The sequence below is a fragment of the Bos indicus x Bos taurus genome, chromosome X (assembly GCF_003369695.1).
Source record: "Bos indicus x Bos taurus breed Angus x Brahman F1 hybrid chromosome X, Bos_hybrid_MaternalHap_v2.0, whole genome shotgun sequence".
NCBI classification, from domain to species: domain Eukaryota; kingdom Metazoa; phylum Chordata; class Mammalia; order Artiodactyla; family Bovidae; genus Bos; species Bos indicus x Bos taurus.
The window spans coordinates 106,786,769-106,799,200 of record NC_040105.1 but is presented as its reverse complement, the minus strand read 5'-3'; the positions used below and the strand labels follow the sequence as shown (position 1 = coordinate 106,799,200).

Below are 12,432 nucleotides of genomic sequence, written 5' to 3'. Positions count from 1 at the left end.
GTTACAGACTCGGTAGCATGCACAACAGAAATTCATTTTCTTTTATTAACAAAATAATTTTTAAAATTTATTTTGGCTGTACTGGGTCTTTGTTGCTGCACAGGCTTTTCTTTAGTTTTGATGAGCAGCAGTTACTCTCTAGTTGTGGTGCACAAGCTTCTCATTGTGGTGGCTTCTCTTGCTGCAGAGCATGGGTTCTAGGGCACACAATGTACAACAGTTTCAGTTCCCAGGTTCTAGAGCACAGGCTCAACAGTTGTGGTGCATGGGGTAGTTGCTTCGTGGCATGTGGGATCTTCTCTGATCAGGGATCAAAACTGTCTTCTGCATTAGCAGGCAGGTTCTGTATTACTGCTGCTGTTGCTGCTGCTAAGTCGCTTCAGTCATGTCCAACTCTGTGCAACCCCATAGACGGCAGCCCACCAGGCTCCCCCATCCCTGGGATTCTCCAGGCAAGAGCACTGGAGTGGGTTGCCATTTCCTTCTCCAATGCATGAAAGTGAAAAGTGAAAGTGAAGTCGCTCAGTCGTGTCCGACTCTTAGCAACCCCATGGACTGCAGCCTACCAGGCTCCACGGTCTATGGGATTGTCCAGGCAAGAGTACTGGAGTGGTTTGCCATTGCCTTCTCTGTCTGTACTACTGAGCTACCATGAAAGCCCCAGAAATTCATTTTCTGACAGTTCTGAAGGCTGGAAGTCCAAGATTAAGGTGTCATCAGGTAAGGTTTCTCCTGAAGCCTCTCTCCTTGGCTTGTAGATGGTCATCTCCATCCTGAATCTTCAGATGGCACCTTCCCTGTGCATGCCCAACCCTGTTTCCCTTTATGTCTCCAACTTTCCTCTTCTTGTAAGAACCACAGTCAGAATGAATTAGGGCCCACTCATATGACCTCATTTAATGTTAATTACCTTTTTAAAGTCCCTATCTTCAAACAGAATCACATTCTGAAGTGCTGGGGTTAATGCCTCAACATGTGGAGTTGGAGGGGGGTTCAAAATTCAGCCTATTACAGACAGTAATGGGCATATTCATCACTTAAATTTGTAAAATTTCTGTTCAGAAGAAAAGCAGTATTTTTACCAGGCTCAAGCAAACAATTAAGGCAAAAAACCAATAGGTGGAACTTTAACCACTGTCTTAATTTGGAAGAGACCTCTCATGAGTTCTTGGGATCTCAGTTCAGGATATGAGGATCACCTGCAATAAGATCAGCCTTGCCTTTCAGTAAATCTTAGCTCTATTGTATTAAATCCTGAAATGCAGAAATGGTAAGGACCTAAGAGAAGCAAAAGAGATTAAGAAGAGGTGGCAAGAATACACAGAAGACCTATACAAAAAAGGTCTTAATGACCCAGATAATCACAATGGTGTGATCAGAGCTAGAGCCAGACATCATGGAATTTGAAGTCAAGTGGGGCTTAGGAAGCATCACTACAAACAAAGCTAGTGGCAGTGATGGAATTCCAGCTGATTTATTTCAATCTTAAAAGATGATGCTGTGAAAGTATTGCAAAACCAGCAAATTTGGAAATCTTAGCAGTGGCTACAGGACTGGAAGAGGTCAGTTTTCATTCCAGTGCCAAAGAAGTTCAATGCCAAAGAGTGTTCAAACTATTGAACAATTGTGCTCATTTCACATGCTAGCAAGGTAATTTTCGAAATATTCAAAATCCTTCAAGCTAGGCTTCAACAGTATGTGAACTGAGAACTTCCAGGTGTACAATTAGAAGAACCAGAGATCAAATGGACAACATCTGTTGGATCATAGAAAAAGCAAGAGAATGCCAGAAAAACATTTACTTCTGCTTCATTGACCATGTTATAAAGCCTTTGACTGTGTGGATCACAACAAACTGTGGAAAATTCTTAAAGAGATGGAAATACCAGGCTACCTTTCTTGCCTCCTGAGAAACCTGTATGCAGGTCAAGAAGCAACAGTTAGAACTCGACATGGAACAACAGACTGGTTCAAAATTGGGAAAGGAGTATATCTAAGCTGTATATTGTCACCCTGCTTATTTAACTTATATGCAGAATACGTCATGTGAAATGCTGGGCTGGATGAATGTAATCAAGATTGCCGGGAGAAATATCAATAACCTCAGATATGCAGATGATACCACCCTTATGGCAGAATTCAGGGCAATGCCAAGCGAGGGAGGGAGTGAAATGAAAGGGAGAGGGCTGGTACTCCAGGAACCCACCGGGCCATGGACTTCATTTGATGGACTGGTCCTCTTCGTCAGCAACCCCCTATCAGTAGCCCATATGGAGACGGATGGAAGGAGTCAGCCCTCTCTGATCCGCTGCATTCTGTGTCAGCAGGATTAAAGGGTGCTCGGGCACGTGGGACTGAAGTCCAGCCCAGGACTGTGAGCTTGGAGGCCACTGTGTCAGGCTCCTGGTCTTTGTGGCCTTTGTGATTCTGTGTTTCTTCAGCCACATGAGGCCCTGGGAGCCCTGGGAGATGAAGTTCGGCTGTCTGTCCTTTGGACAGCCTTATGTGGGTGTCATCTTAAATGGTGTCAAGACCCTGGAGACGTGGTGGTGGCCCATGCTATGTGGCCACTGGCACTGTACCCTGGCCATCCACATTGCACACTGGGACTGGGAGAACTTGGCCTGGTGGGAGATGCTGGAGCAGAGGCCGGCAATGATATCCGCCCAGATCCAGGCCTTGCTGCAGGATGGGGACAAGTTTGGCTGTGGATTGATCATGGGCAAGTGACACCCTGCCCTGCGCTGCCTCCATGGTCCCGATACTGCCCTGGATCCCAGCCAGGTTGTCCTTGTTTGTTTTCTGTTGAACCAGTTGGTGGGGTGGGTGGGGCTGAGGTTTTTTTAGAGGAGCAGCGAGGAACCCTTGGCTGGGAGATGATGGCCCGAGGTGCCTACCACCTCTCTGGGCCTCAGTCCCCATTGGTGCTCTGAGGCAGAGGTGGGTCCAGGTCTGCACGTGGCACTTGTCTGTGTTTGTATCCCCACATGTGTCTGTGTGCCCGGCAGAGACCATGAGAGGCAGTAAAGCACCCAGCTTGGGTTCCATACCCACACTGCCTGCAGCCAGGCCTGAGCAAGTTCCTTTACTCCCCAGGGGTGAGGCCCCACAGCAACACCTGTCTGCTGGTAAATCCTTTGTGATTTACCTGATGTCTGCTGTCCTCCGCTGGGGCCCTCCTGCTCTGTCCCTGCGGCCTGCAGTGGGCAGACTGAGAGCTGCCCATGGCCTGGTGGCTTTGTGGAGTACCAGTCCTCTCCCTTTCATTTCTCTCCCTCTCTTGCTTGGCCTCGCCCTAAGTTCCCTTTGCCGAGGTGAGCCCATCTGAAATGCTCAGCCAGAGGACCCAGTTCAGCTTGGGTTCCCTCCATGATATGGTCTTAGTCTCAAGCAAGTGCAACTTTGAATGACCTTGTTCTCATTCTGTGTCCTGTGTTTGCACACAGGTCTCGTAGTCATTGGGGACACTTTGCTGTGCCCAGAAAACCTAGATCTCGACCAGGTGGAGGAGTTGGAGAATCAAGCTCTGCTACCCGACCTGCAATAGAAGTAACATGACTGCTCTCGCCTACCCTCACTGGCTGTTGCGGCCCATCCAAGGGAGGAGGGGGGGAGGACATCTTCCAGGTGGACATTCTCAAGCACCTGATCCCCTTTGGGCAGGAGGCCTGTCCAGACTGGGCTCTCGAGAGGAAAGTGACCTAGAGACCAGCACATGGTGACACCATGCAGTCACCACTGCTCTCTGGACTTACCCATCTGGTTTTGTCTGAATTGGCCCCGCACTGTGGTGCCCACTTGGTGCGGGGCCAGGGGCAGAGACTCCCCTCACACAATGCTGCTCTGGACTCAGCTAGAGACTCCGGGACTTTGACCTTTATGAAATGATGATATTGCCACTTGTTATGGCCCTGCTGGGTCTGGGTCGTTGAAAGAAATGTGTTGTTAAGAAACTTATCAGTGTTTTTCCCTCTCTGTTCTGGTCCAAACTCCCTGATGTTGGAACAGTGTCCAGGGGGTGATGGGGGAAGGCTGGGGGCGATGCTGTGCGTTGGCAGGCAGAGAGGCCCACAGGCCCAGAAGTGGGCTGTGATGTTTCCTTGCATGTGACCCTTGCCCTACTGTAAAGTGTCCCTTGGCTCTCAAAGTGTGTGTGTTGGATGCAGGGCCTGGTTGCCTCATGTCCAAAGACAGGCTCCTAAATACAGCTGTGAGGGCAGAGCGACAAGGGCTGGTGTTCACCTGAGGAAACTTTGTACTTGTCTTTGATTTTGGGGTAATGTGTTTGCAAGGCGCTTGGCGGTTTGGGTGACCCTGCTTTCCAGTCAGCCTCTTGGCCGAGAGTGGGGAGGGGGCCCTGGATCGGGAGCTGGGATGTTCAGCTGTTGATCAGAAACTTGTGGCATTGTTGGCGGACCCAGGAGGAGCCCTTTCTGCTGCAGGGTGCATGGAAGGTGACAGCCCCCAAGGTCAGGAGCCCAGCTGGGTCGTCTGCTGAGCGGCATGCAAGGCCCAGGGACCAGTCTGTCCTGAGCTTGCCTCGGCACTCGGCTCATGGGTCAGACCCTTGGATGAGCCTGTGAAATACTACTGTTTCAGATGAAAGGGGACCATGGGGACTGGACTGAAGCCTGTCTGGGGCAAGGGTTTCCAGCCTGATCTGGCTCACCCTGTGCTATGTGTGAATACAATGGACAGATAGAAAGAACACAGATTCGCAGTTCTCCCTTGATTGTTTATTTACTCCAGTGGAGTTTTGCTTTACTTTAATAGAGCCAGAAATCTATTTTTGATTACAAGAGAGTGCTTTTGAGTATCCCTAGGAATCTGGCAGCTCAGGGATTGGGCTTGTTCTTGACCTGCTCACAGAGGGCACACTTATAATCTGAGGAATCTCCCTGCTCCTCCTCTGACTCAGGGGCCTCGTCTGGGGCCATGACTAAAAGGCCCGCCATCAGGATGGAGTAACAGGTGTTGTACAAAGTCATCACCGATTCATAATCTGGGTACACCAGGGCACTCTCAGGCAGTTCCCCTGGGCTGTCCCTTCCAGCAGTAGCTGGGGGCACAGATGTGGCATTGCTGGATGTGCCCTTTCCACTGGGGCTGCCCTGCTCACTGGGGAGATGGTTTCCCCCAGCCTGCCTGGCTACACTTCCCATAGACCCAAAGTCAGAGAACACAAATGAGCACTGGCTGAGGGTTCTGTGAGCAGTTGGCATTCCCTCCTGGACTTTGTTGCCACCCTCTTTGGTGAACTCATTGTGGTGGAGTTGAGGAGAGTATGTGGTTGCCACCACTCGCTTCTTTCTCTTTGGGGTTGCTGTTGTTCCGGTGGCAGGCTGAGAAGTTGTTCTGGGGTCACCTTTCCTCTGTATATTCTGCAGGAGGAGAGGTTTGTCTCTCTGAAAATTGGAGTTGTGATAGATCTGAAAGGAAACAAATCATTTTAGTCATGAGAGGGGAGAAGAGCCGTTCCTCATCGCCCTCCTCCTCACAACCACTCAGGCCATGCCTAAGTATGGAGACAAGGTCTCTTCATTCTGGCAGGTTATGTGGCCCTAGCATGTCACTCCCTAGAGCTCCTCCGGGGCTGTCCTCGCTTAAGTTGTTACTGGCCCTCCCTGACATCAAATGGCCCCTCAGGGTCTGGAATCACCCCTGTGGATCTTAAGGGGGGGTGGTGGAACACGACAAACCCTGCACATTCTCCTCTTTCTTTACCCATCCTATCATGAGAACAATGTTCTCCTGGGAAATGAAACCTGTTCAGCACTCAGCTCATCTAATCTAGTCTCCCCAGAAGGCCTTTCTATGTTACCATCATCTTCTTCTTCCCTGCATAGCAACCTGAAGGGCGGATTTTCCTGAACCCGTACAGGTTCAGTTCACGGATGAAGCTCTTTATGCTGTCTGTCTCGAAGATCTGGTCCACACCTCTGTGCTGGAGGACCTCCATCTGGAAGAGATCTGCCTCGATGACCACTGTGTCTCCCTTGTCGTTCCAGTGCACAGAGGTGAAGGTCGCATCCTCCACGATCCTCCAGAGCTTCCTGGGAAAGGACAGCCCAAGGACAGTGTTGTTCTCTTCTTTGTTGGCCATTTCTGGGTTTGGGCCCTGTGGGAGCAGATTGTCATGCAGACCTAGATCTGGGCTCTTGGGTTGGTCACCCTGCTTCTCCAAAGCCTCCCCTGAATCCACGTTTGGATCTGGGGAGGAATCATGGGGGTCCCCTGCTGTGGGCTCCCCATCAGTTGATGGGGCCAGCAGCACTGCCTTGTGGGAACTATGACTATCCATGGAGCCAGTCTAGCTCAGGAACATTATCTACCCAAGCAGTGAATGCTCAGGGCAAACGGGCCTCAGACCAGGGTTGAGGTGCCCCATAAATACTCTCTGGAGATTCTAGAATCTGGGTCATGGGACAGGCAGCCAATTAAGTGGCCTGCTTCCTTAACTGTTTCATGATGTCACAGAGGTGATGTGTAGAGTCAGCCCTGGCCCAGTGTGGGGGAGGGGGCATGGGGATGGAGATGGGATCCCCAGCTTGTCTCTTATCTGAAAGTACAGAAAAGTTTGTTTCAGGTTGCCTGCAAAGGCTCCCATCTGCTGCCAGGCCCCTTGTTTCAGGGGGCCAGGCCCTGGATGGGTTGACAAATATGCCCCTGGCTCCACTCCCCTCACTAACAATGTGCAGGCCTGTGACTGGTTTCTGCTGAAAGGCCAGGCCCTGGCGAGTCCCGGGTCTACTAACACCAAGAGAGACCCCAGGGGACAGATGGGCCCCTGGTGACTATCCGTCCCAGAAGATGGGGTCCATAGGGGGCTGATTGGCCTTGCCTGAGTTGATGCTCCCCATCCTCCCCCCTCTTCTGGCTTTGTGGTCTTCTGGCTAGTGCTACTGGTTGGTCGGTCCCACTCAGATGGTCCCAAAGTCAGAGTCCTGCTGTCCTGCCACCACCGCCCCCAAGGTTGAGTTCTCCCCAGAGTAAGGCTGTGCTCAAGCACAGTGGGAGCAACCTCATATTCCACTTGACTGTTCCCAAGCACCTGAGACACAGACTCCCCAGGAGCCTGTGTGGGAGGGCAAAGCCAGGTGCTCCACTGAGCTTGCAGTCTCCCAAGCTCTGCCCACCACCAGATGGCATCCCGCTGCAGATCACAGGCTGTTGTCTTCAGTTTCCAATGTTTCCCATAAACACCGCTCTGGTGGCCCTAGAGCCTTCACTTTGTGAACACCTGTGTGTGCTTTCCCCCTCCCCTTCCCAGATCCTCGGATTCAGCCTCCCTGGAGGCTTCTTCAAAAGCCCTGTTTCCTTTTGTCAATGGGGTGGTTGGGCTTCTGCTACCTCCAGTTCTGGCTGTACCTTCCCTTTGAAATACTTGATTGGGGGCTCAAGGCACAGCCTGTTCTGTTGAAAACAAGCACTTCACTGGTTCTCTTCGAGGCCAGCTCTGATCTTCTCCACCCCTGCCCCTGTCCCAACCACCACTGTGGACCTGTTCTCCTTTACCCAAATGGCAGGTCCATCGAATGATTTTGTTGGCTTATGGGTTAGGCACTTTTCAAGGGCCCTCCTTTACACACATTCACTCCCAGGGGCATGTCTGACTTGTTGAGCTAGATGTGTGACCAAAGGAAGCCCCCGTCTACCTGTATTTGAAAAAGGATGATAGTCCGGGTGTGGGACTGGATGAAACCGAAGTGGCAATCATTGGTCTTCACTGCACATGAACAGTAGAGGAATGGGTTTGGAGATGCATCTTCTCTGGGATTTGTGGGCCACTGTTCTTGAAAATCACCATTTAGGAAACAGACTGGCACCTTGGAAAGGTGGACTTTGAGGACTCTAGGGCATTGTGTCCCAGTTCTGCCAGTAGCAAGGTCATTTGACCCGTGTGAGGGCCAGTCCCTGGTGTCTGAAAGAGGAGAGCTAAGAGGGTGTGGAAAAAGCTATCCCAGGGCCCTTGCTGACTAAGGACTTGTGGCCTGGATGAGCTCCAGGCTTCGACTTGGGCTTCCCCGTGGCCTTTCTGCTTCTAAGCAGGTTGACAAAGGTTTCCTTCTGGTCAGTTAGTCTGACTGGGACATGACTCTGGAGGCTGTGAATGTTGGTGGGGGCCCCTGGTGACTCCTTCAAATGGGATGGAAGGTCATGACATCTGTGAGCAGCCTGACTATGTGGCCTTTCTTGCCCCTTCCATGCTTGGAGTCCCTCCTCGCCCCCTGGGTCATGAAGAGGCTGCCTTTTCTGGTCCCCCTCCTCCAGGCACCACCAGGCCCTGGCAGTGGGTTTATGTGGCACTGAGGGGGTCTTTGTCAGCCGTGGCTTGGGACACTTGTGTTGTGCACACACAAGCCCTCATGACATCCAAGGCCTGCCTTTCACAGCCTCTCTCTCATGCCCATGCACTTGGCGTCCCTGCCCTGGTGTCCCCAGCCCAGAGGCCCTCCAGCTGCTCTCCTCCCTCACTGTGGCTGGGAAGACCTGGAGCTTCAGGGGTCTGCTTGTGTTCCCTTCCCTCCCATATTGGAGGGGGCTCCTGTAGGGACCTTATCCCAGTGGGCACTGGGGCCATACAGTCAGGCCCTCCCTCCTTCCTGCTCAATGAGGAGCTGGTCAACCTGGCAGGTTCCATTGGGCAGGAGGCCCCATGGCAGCAGCAGGGACAGGGTGCCACCCTCAGGCTGGAGGCACTGGGACTGGACAGAGACACCAGCCCCCGGCAGAGTCAGTTCTCAGCAAAGCACAGAGAAGCCCAATAGTGCTTCTGATTCGCCTCATACCCCTCCTTCCATGGGCCTGCTTTTTGTCACCTCAGAGGCATCATGTAACACTGAGAAGAGGAAAGCATGAGAAGTCGGAAGGTTGGGCCACAGCCTGGGGTGGGTGGGAAGGGTGGGGGCTCCAGAGGAATTGAGGCCAAGGTTCTGAGCCCATCCTGGCCCTCACTGGCAAGTGGTCTTGGGAAGATGCCCAAGCCCCGTGGCCTCAGTTCTTCATCTGGGAGGCGAGTGGGTGTGAGGAGCCCCGTGTGTTGGGCTGCAGGATGCATGTGAGGGATGAGACAGAGCTTGCAGGGCCTGGCAGCTGTTGGCCCTGTTATGACAGGGCAGGAATTTCTCACACTGTTGCCCCCAGTCACTCCTCTGTTCTCCACTGAATGGGGTTGGCTGCTTTGTTGTCCAAGGCAGGTCAGAGAATATGCACCTCAATAGGATATGGAATTCCTAATTAGCCAAACAAGATGTTTCATAAATAAAACTGAGAAACTTTTCTAGTTAGACTATAGTGGACCATAGTGTCACTCACTCAGTCATGTCGGACTCTGCAACTCAATTTATTGTAGCTTTCCAGGCTCCTCTGTCCATGGACTTCTCCAGAAAAGAATATTTGAGTGAGTTGCCATGTCCTTCTCCAAGGGAATCTTCCTGACCCAGGGATTGAACCCAGGTCTCCCACAATGCAAGCAGATTCTTCATTGTATGGGCTACCCAGAAAGGCCCATTTCCAGTTAGAAGACCTGTGAAATTTGGGTGCGGAGCACTGTTCCAACAGGACCCAAGCTGGTCCAGGAAATAGAAGCAAGAACCACTCTTTGCCTGTGTCCCAGCTGGCCTTCCATTCAAACCCTTTTTTTCATCATTGCATCACCAATAAATGTTGAGTCTTTAATTACAATGCCCAATTACAATGAAGATAATTAAAAGCTAGTTAACACCTTGAGTTCTGTGTCCTTAGGACCAGGAGAGGATGGGTTTCTGGGCATCACTTCAAGGGAGTGTGACAGGAGTTCTGCAGGATTCTTAGCAGATATGGGGTAGAAAACACCTACACTGTCCCTGTGGTCAGCAGCAATCTGACAAGATCCAGGACCCCTTCCGTCTTGTCCCAGAAAGAGATCTCTCTGGGGCTTATGCAAGATCCAAAAGGACACCTTACAGTAATGTCCTGTTTCCCCTCACTCTCACAATGCACCTCATGTGACTATGGCTCCTAGACCATCGCTCTAGCTGTGGGGGTGTCCTGCTTCTCCCAGTGCCTGAACTGCTAACACAGGGCCTTTTACGGAGCAGAGGCCCCATAAAGGTCTTCAGAATAAATGAGCCATTGAGGAGGGGGCTGCTTGACTCAGATTAATTGCTACTTCCATTTATAACCCAGGCAAATCCAAATAAACCAAGATTGCTTAGCTGTACAAAATGACACAGAAAAAGTATGTGAAGCAAGAATTCACCACTATCACTTTTTATTTTCTAATTCTTCCACCAACTATATCACTGCTAAATAAATTCACATTTCCAAAATCATTCTAATTCTAATTCCAGGTTATCTTGTTCAGGACCACGAAATAAAATGGAAGTGTTCCCAATCTCTTTTACAAAACAGGAAAACTCTTGTTCTTGAACTGGATGAGTACAAGCACAGTGTGATCAACATCAGGGACATAGATACTGGAATGCATTGTCTTCTATAAAAAGGAATAACATTTGAGAAATTCCTAAAGAAAACAGAGATGAGTCTCCATGTCATTGTAGACAACAAGAACACAAAGATGCTGCACACCGGGTTCCCCCAACGGGCCCAGACCCTCACTGCTGAGAAGGCTGACCACTCCTTCTTCAGTCACAGAGGGAAGGATCAGCCTCCTTTCCTGCCCTCCAGGATAAGCTGTTGGACATGGGCCTGGAAGGAGCCTGGCTGCTTCTCTGGCTAAGAGTCCCCCTTCCTCCTCCCTCACAGCCTCTGCAGAGGGCTTAGAAGGAGCTTGGACACCTTCACCCGACTCTGTCCATATACTCCAGGACTTTCAACTTGCTGGTCTCTGCATAGGCCCGGGGACCCCACAGGAACTCGTAGCAAGGAGGGTCACCATCAGACACCTGCCGGTATTCCAGGTAGGTATCTCTCCTGCACCTACACTTGGGTCAGCAGCTCCCTGGCCTTAGCATAAAGTGCTCCCTATCAGGACACACCCCCATCTTTCTGAGTGCTCCCCAGATCTCTTCCTCAGGGGCACAGTCATCCTCCACAGTGATCAGGCACAGGATCACCACCAGGAGGCCAGCCATGGGCAACCTCTGCCCATCCCTCAGCATCTCATTGAGGCTGAGGCCCAGGATGGGGATCAGAATATAGGTGTGCTCACTGGGGTTCACCTCCTTCACCTCCAAACCAAAGACCCACTGCAGGTATTCTGAGGTTTGATGGAAGACCACCAGGAAGTGGTCCTGGTAATCTTTGAGGACACTATTCAGCAATCCTGCTTTTGTGATTGGCTCCTTGGCAAGATACCTGCTAAGCAGGAATTGCCCAGCTCATTCTTCACCTGTAGTGCATCTTGGAGTGAGGATCTGGGATCTTCCGGATCATGAAAGGTGCTTGCCACTTCATCTTGCTTGATGAGTCCATAGTCTTCATATTGGCTCCCCAGAGTGGCAGCCATGGCAGTGGGAGAGGGGCAGACACCCAGAGGGCTCTGGGGGAGACTGTCTATTGCAGCTGCAGCCACCTCCTCCAGGATGCCCTGGACCAGGAGAGAGGAGGAGGAGGAAGCTGCATTTCCCTCTTCCACCTGATCCACCTCCTCCTCCAACTCCTCCTCCTCCACCTCACCCCAAAAGAATTGTGTCTCCATCAGACCCTCATCCTTTCTTGGATCATGAAAGACTCTCTCAGGCTGACAGAGCTCATGCATCCCAAGCATGATGACTGGGGTTGAACTGCAGACAGGAATGAGGAAGGGTTACAGATGGGGACCCTGGGCCTGCGGGAGAAGGGGGCTGTGAGCGACCTCTGCTGAGAAACCCACCCTGGGTGGTCTGACTTGGGCCACTTACAGGTCTCCTCTTGAAGGGTGCTCTTGGCCCTCATAGAGAAGCTCCTCCTCAGCAGCCTGACTCCTGGCTACCCAAAGGAGGATGTTGGGCGTCTCTCCAGACAGCTTGAGGTTGCATGGTTGACATGTGGAGGATTAGGGCCTTGTGGGGTCCCCTCTGTTCTGGGATGGGGAGTCCCTGGTACACACTCAGGGGAACCAACTCACCTTGACTCTGGGAACAGCCTGGACCTCTTCTGTTCTCTGACCTGTGGACTCGGGCCTCAGACATCTGCCTTTGCCTCCTGGTTCCTGGAGCCCCTGTGAGAGAAATGGAGGGGCACCTCAGGGGTAGATTGTGGCACAGACTTGGGCCTTCTGTGTTGGTAGGAGGGGTGGACACTGTCAGGCCCCCACAGGCCACCACCCACAGGGTGGGTGGTCCTCTTGGGGCTCTCTTGTAATGCCTCCTTTCCCCTGGCACGGCCTGGACCCTCCCCTATGGGGACTTGCAGGGTAACTCAGAACAAAACCTGAGTCTTTACAGAAAGCACTGAGGGGCCCCAATGTGGCTGCACCTTCCCAGGGCCTCCCACAGGTCGTAGGCTGGG

The 12,432-nt window shown here is 51.8% G+C and overlaps 1 protein-coding gene and 1 pseudogene across 1 annotated transcript; one reads left to right on the top strand and one right to left on the bottom strand.

Moving 5' to 3' along the window:
- The first annotated feature begins 2,469 nt into the window (after positions 1 to 2,469).
- Positions 2,470 to 3,705, top strand: LOC113888133 (annotated as a pseudogene).
- Positions 3,706 to 4,718: 1,013 nt separating this feature from the next.
- Positions 4,719 to 6,363, bottom strand: LOC113887084 (heat shock transcription factor, X-linked member 3-like). Its single transcript, XM_027533922.1, has 2 exons — positions 5,822 to 6,363; positions 4,719 to 5,429 (listed from the first exon to the last, which is right to left on the bottom strand). The coding sequence occupies exons 1-2, from the start codon at positions 6,299 to 6,301 to the stop codon at positions 4,836 to 4,838; spliced, it is 1,074 nt and encodes a 357-aa protein (XP_027389723.1). The 5' UTR covers positions 6,302 to 6,363; the 3' UTR covers positions 4,719 to 4,835.
- Positions 6,364 to 12,432: the final 6,069 nt, after the last annotated feature.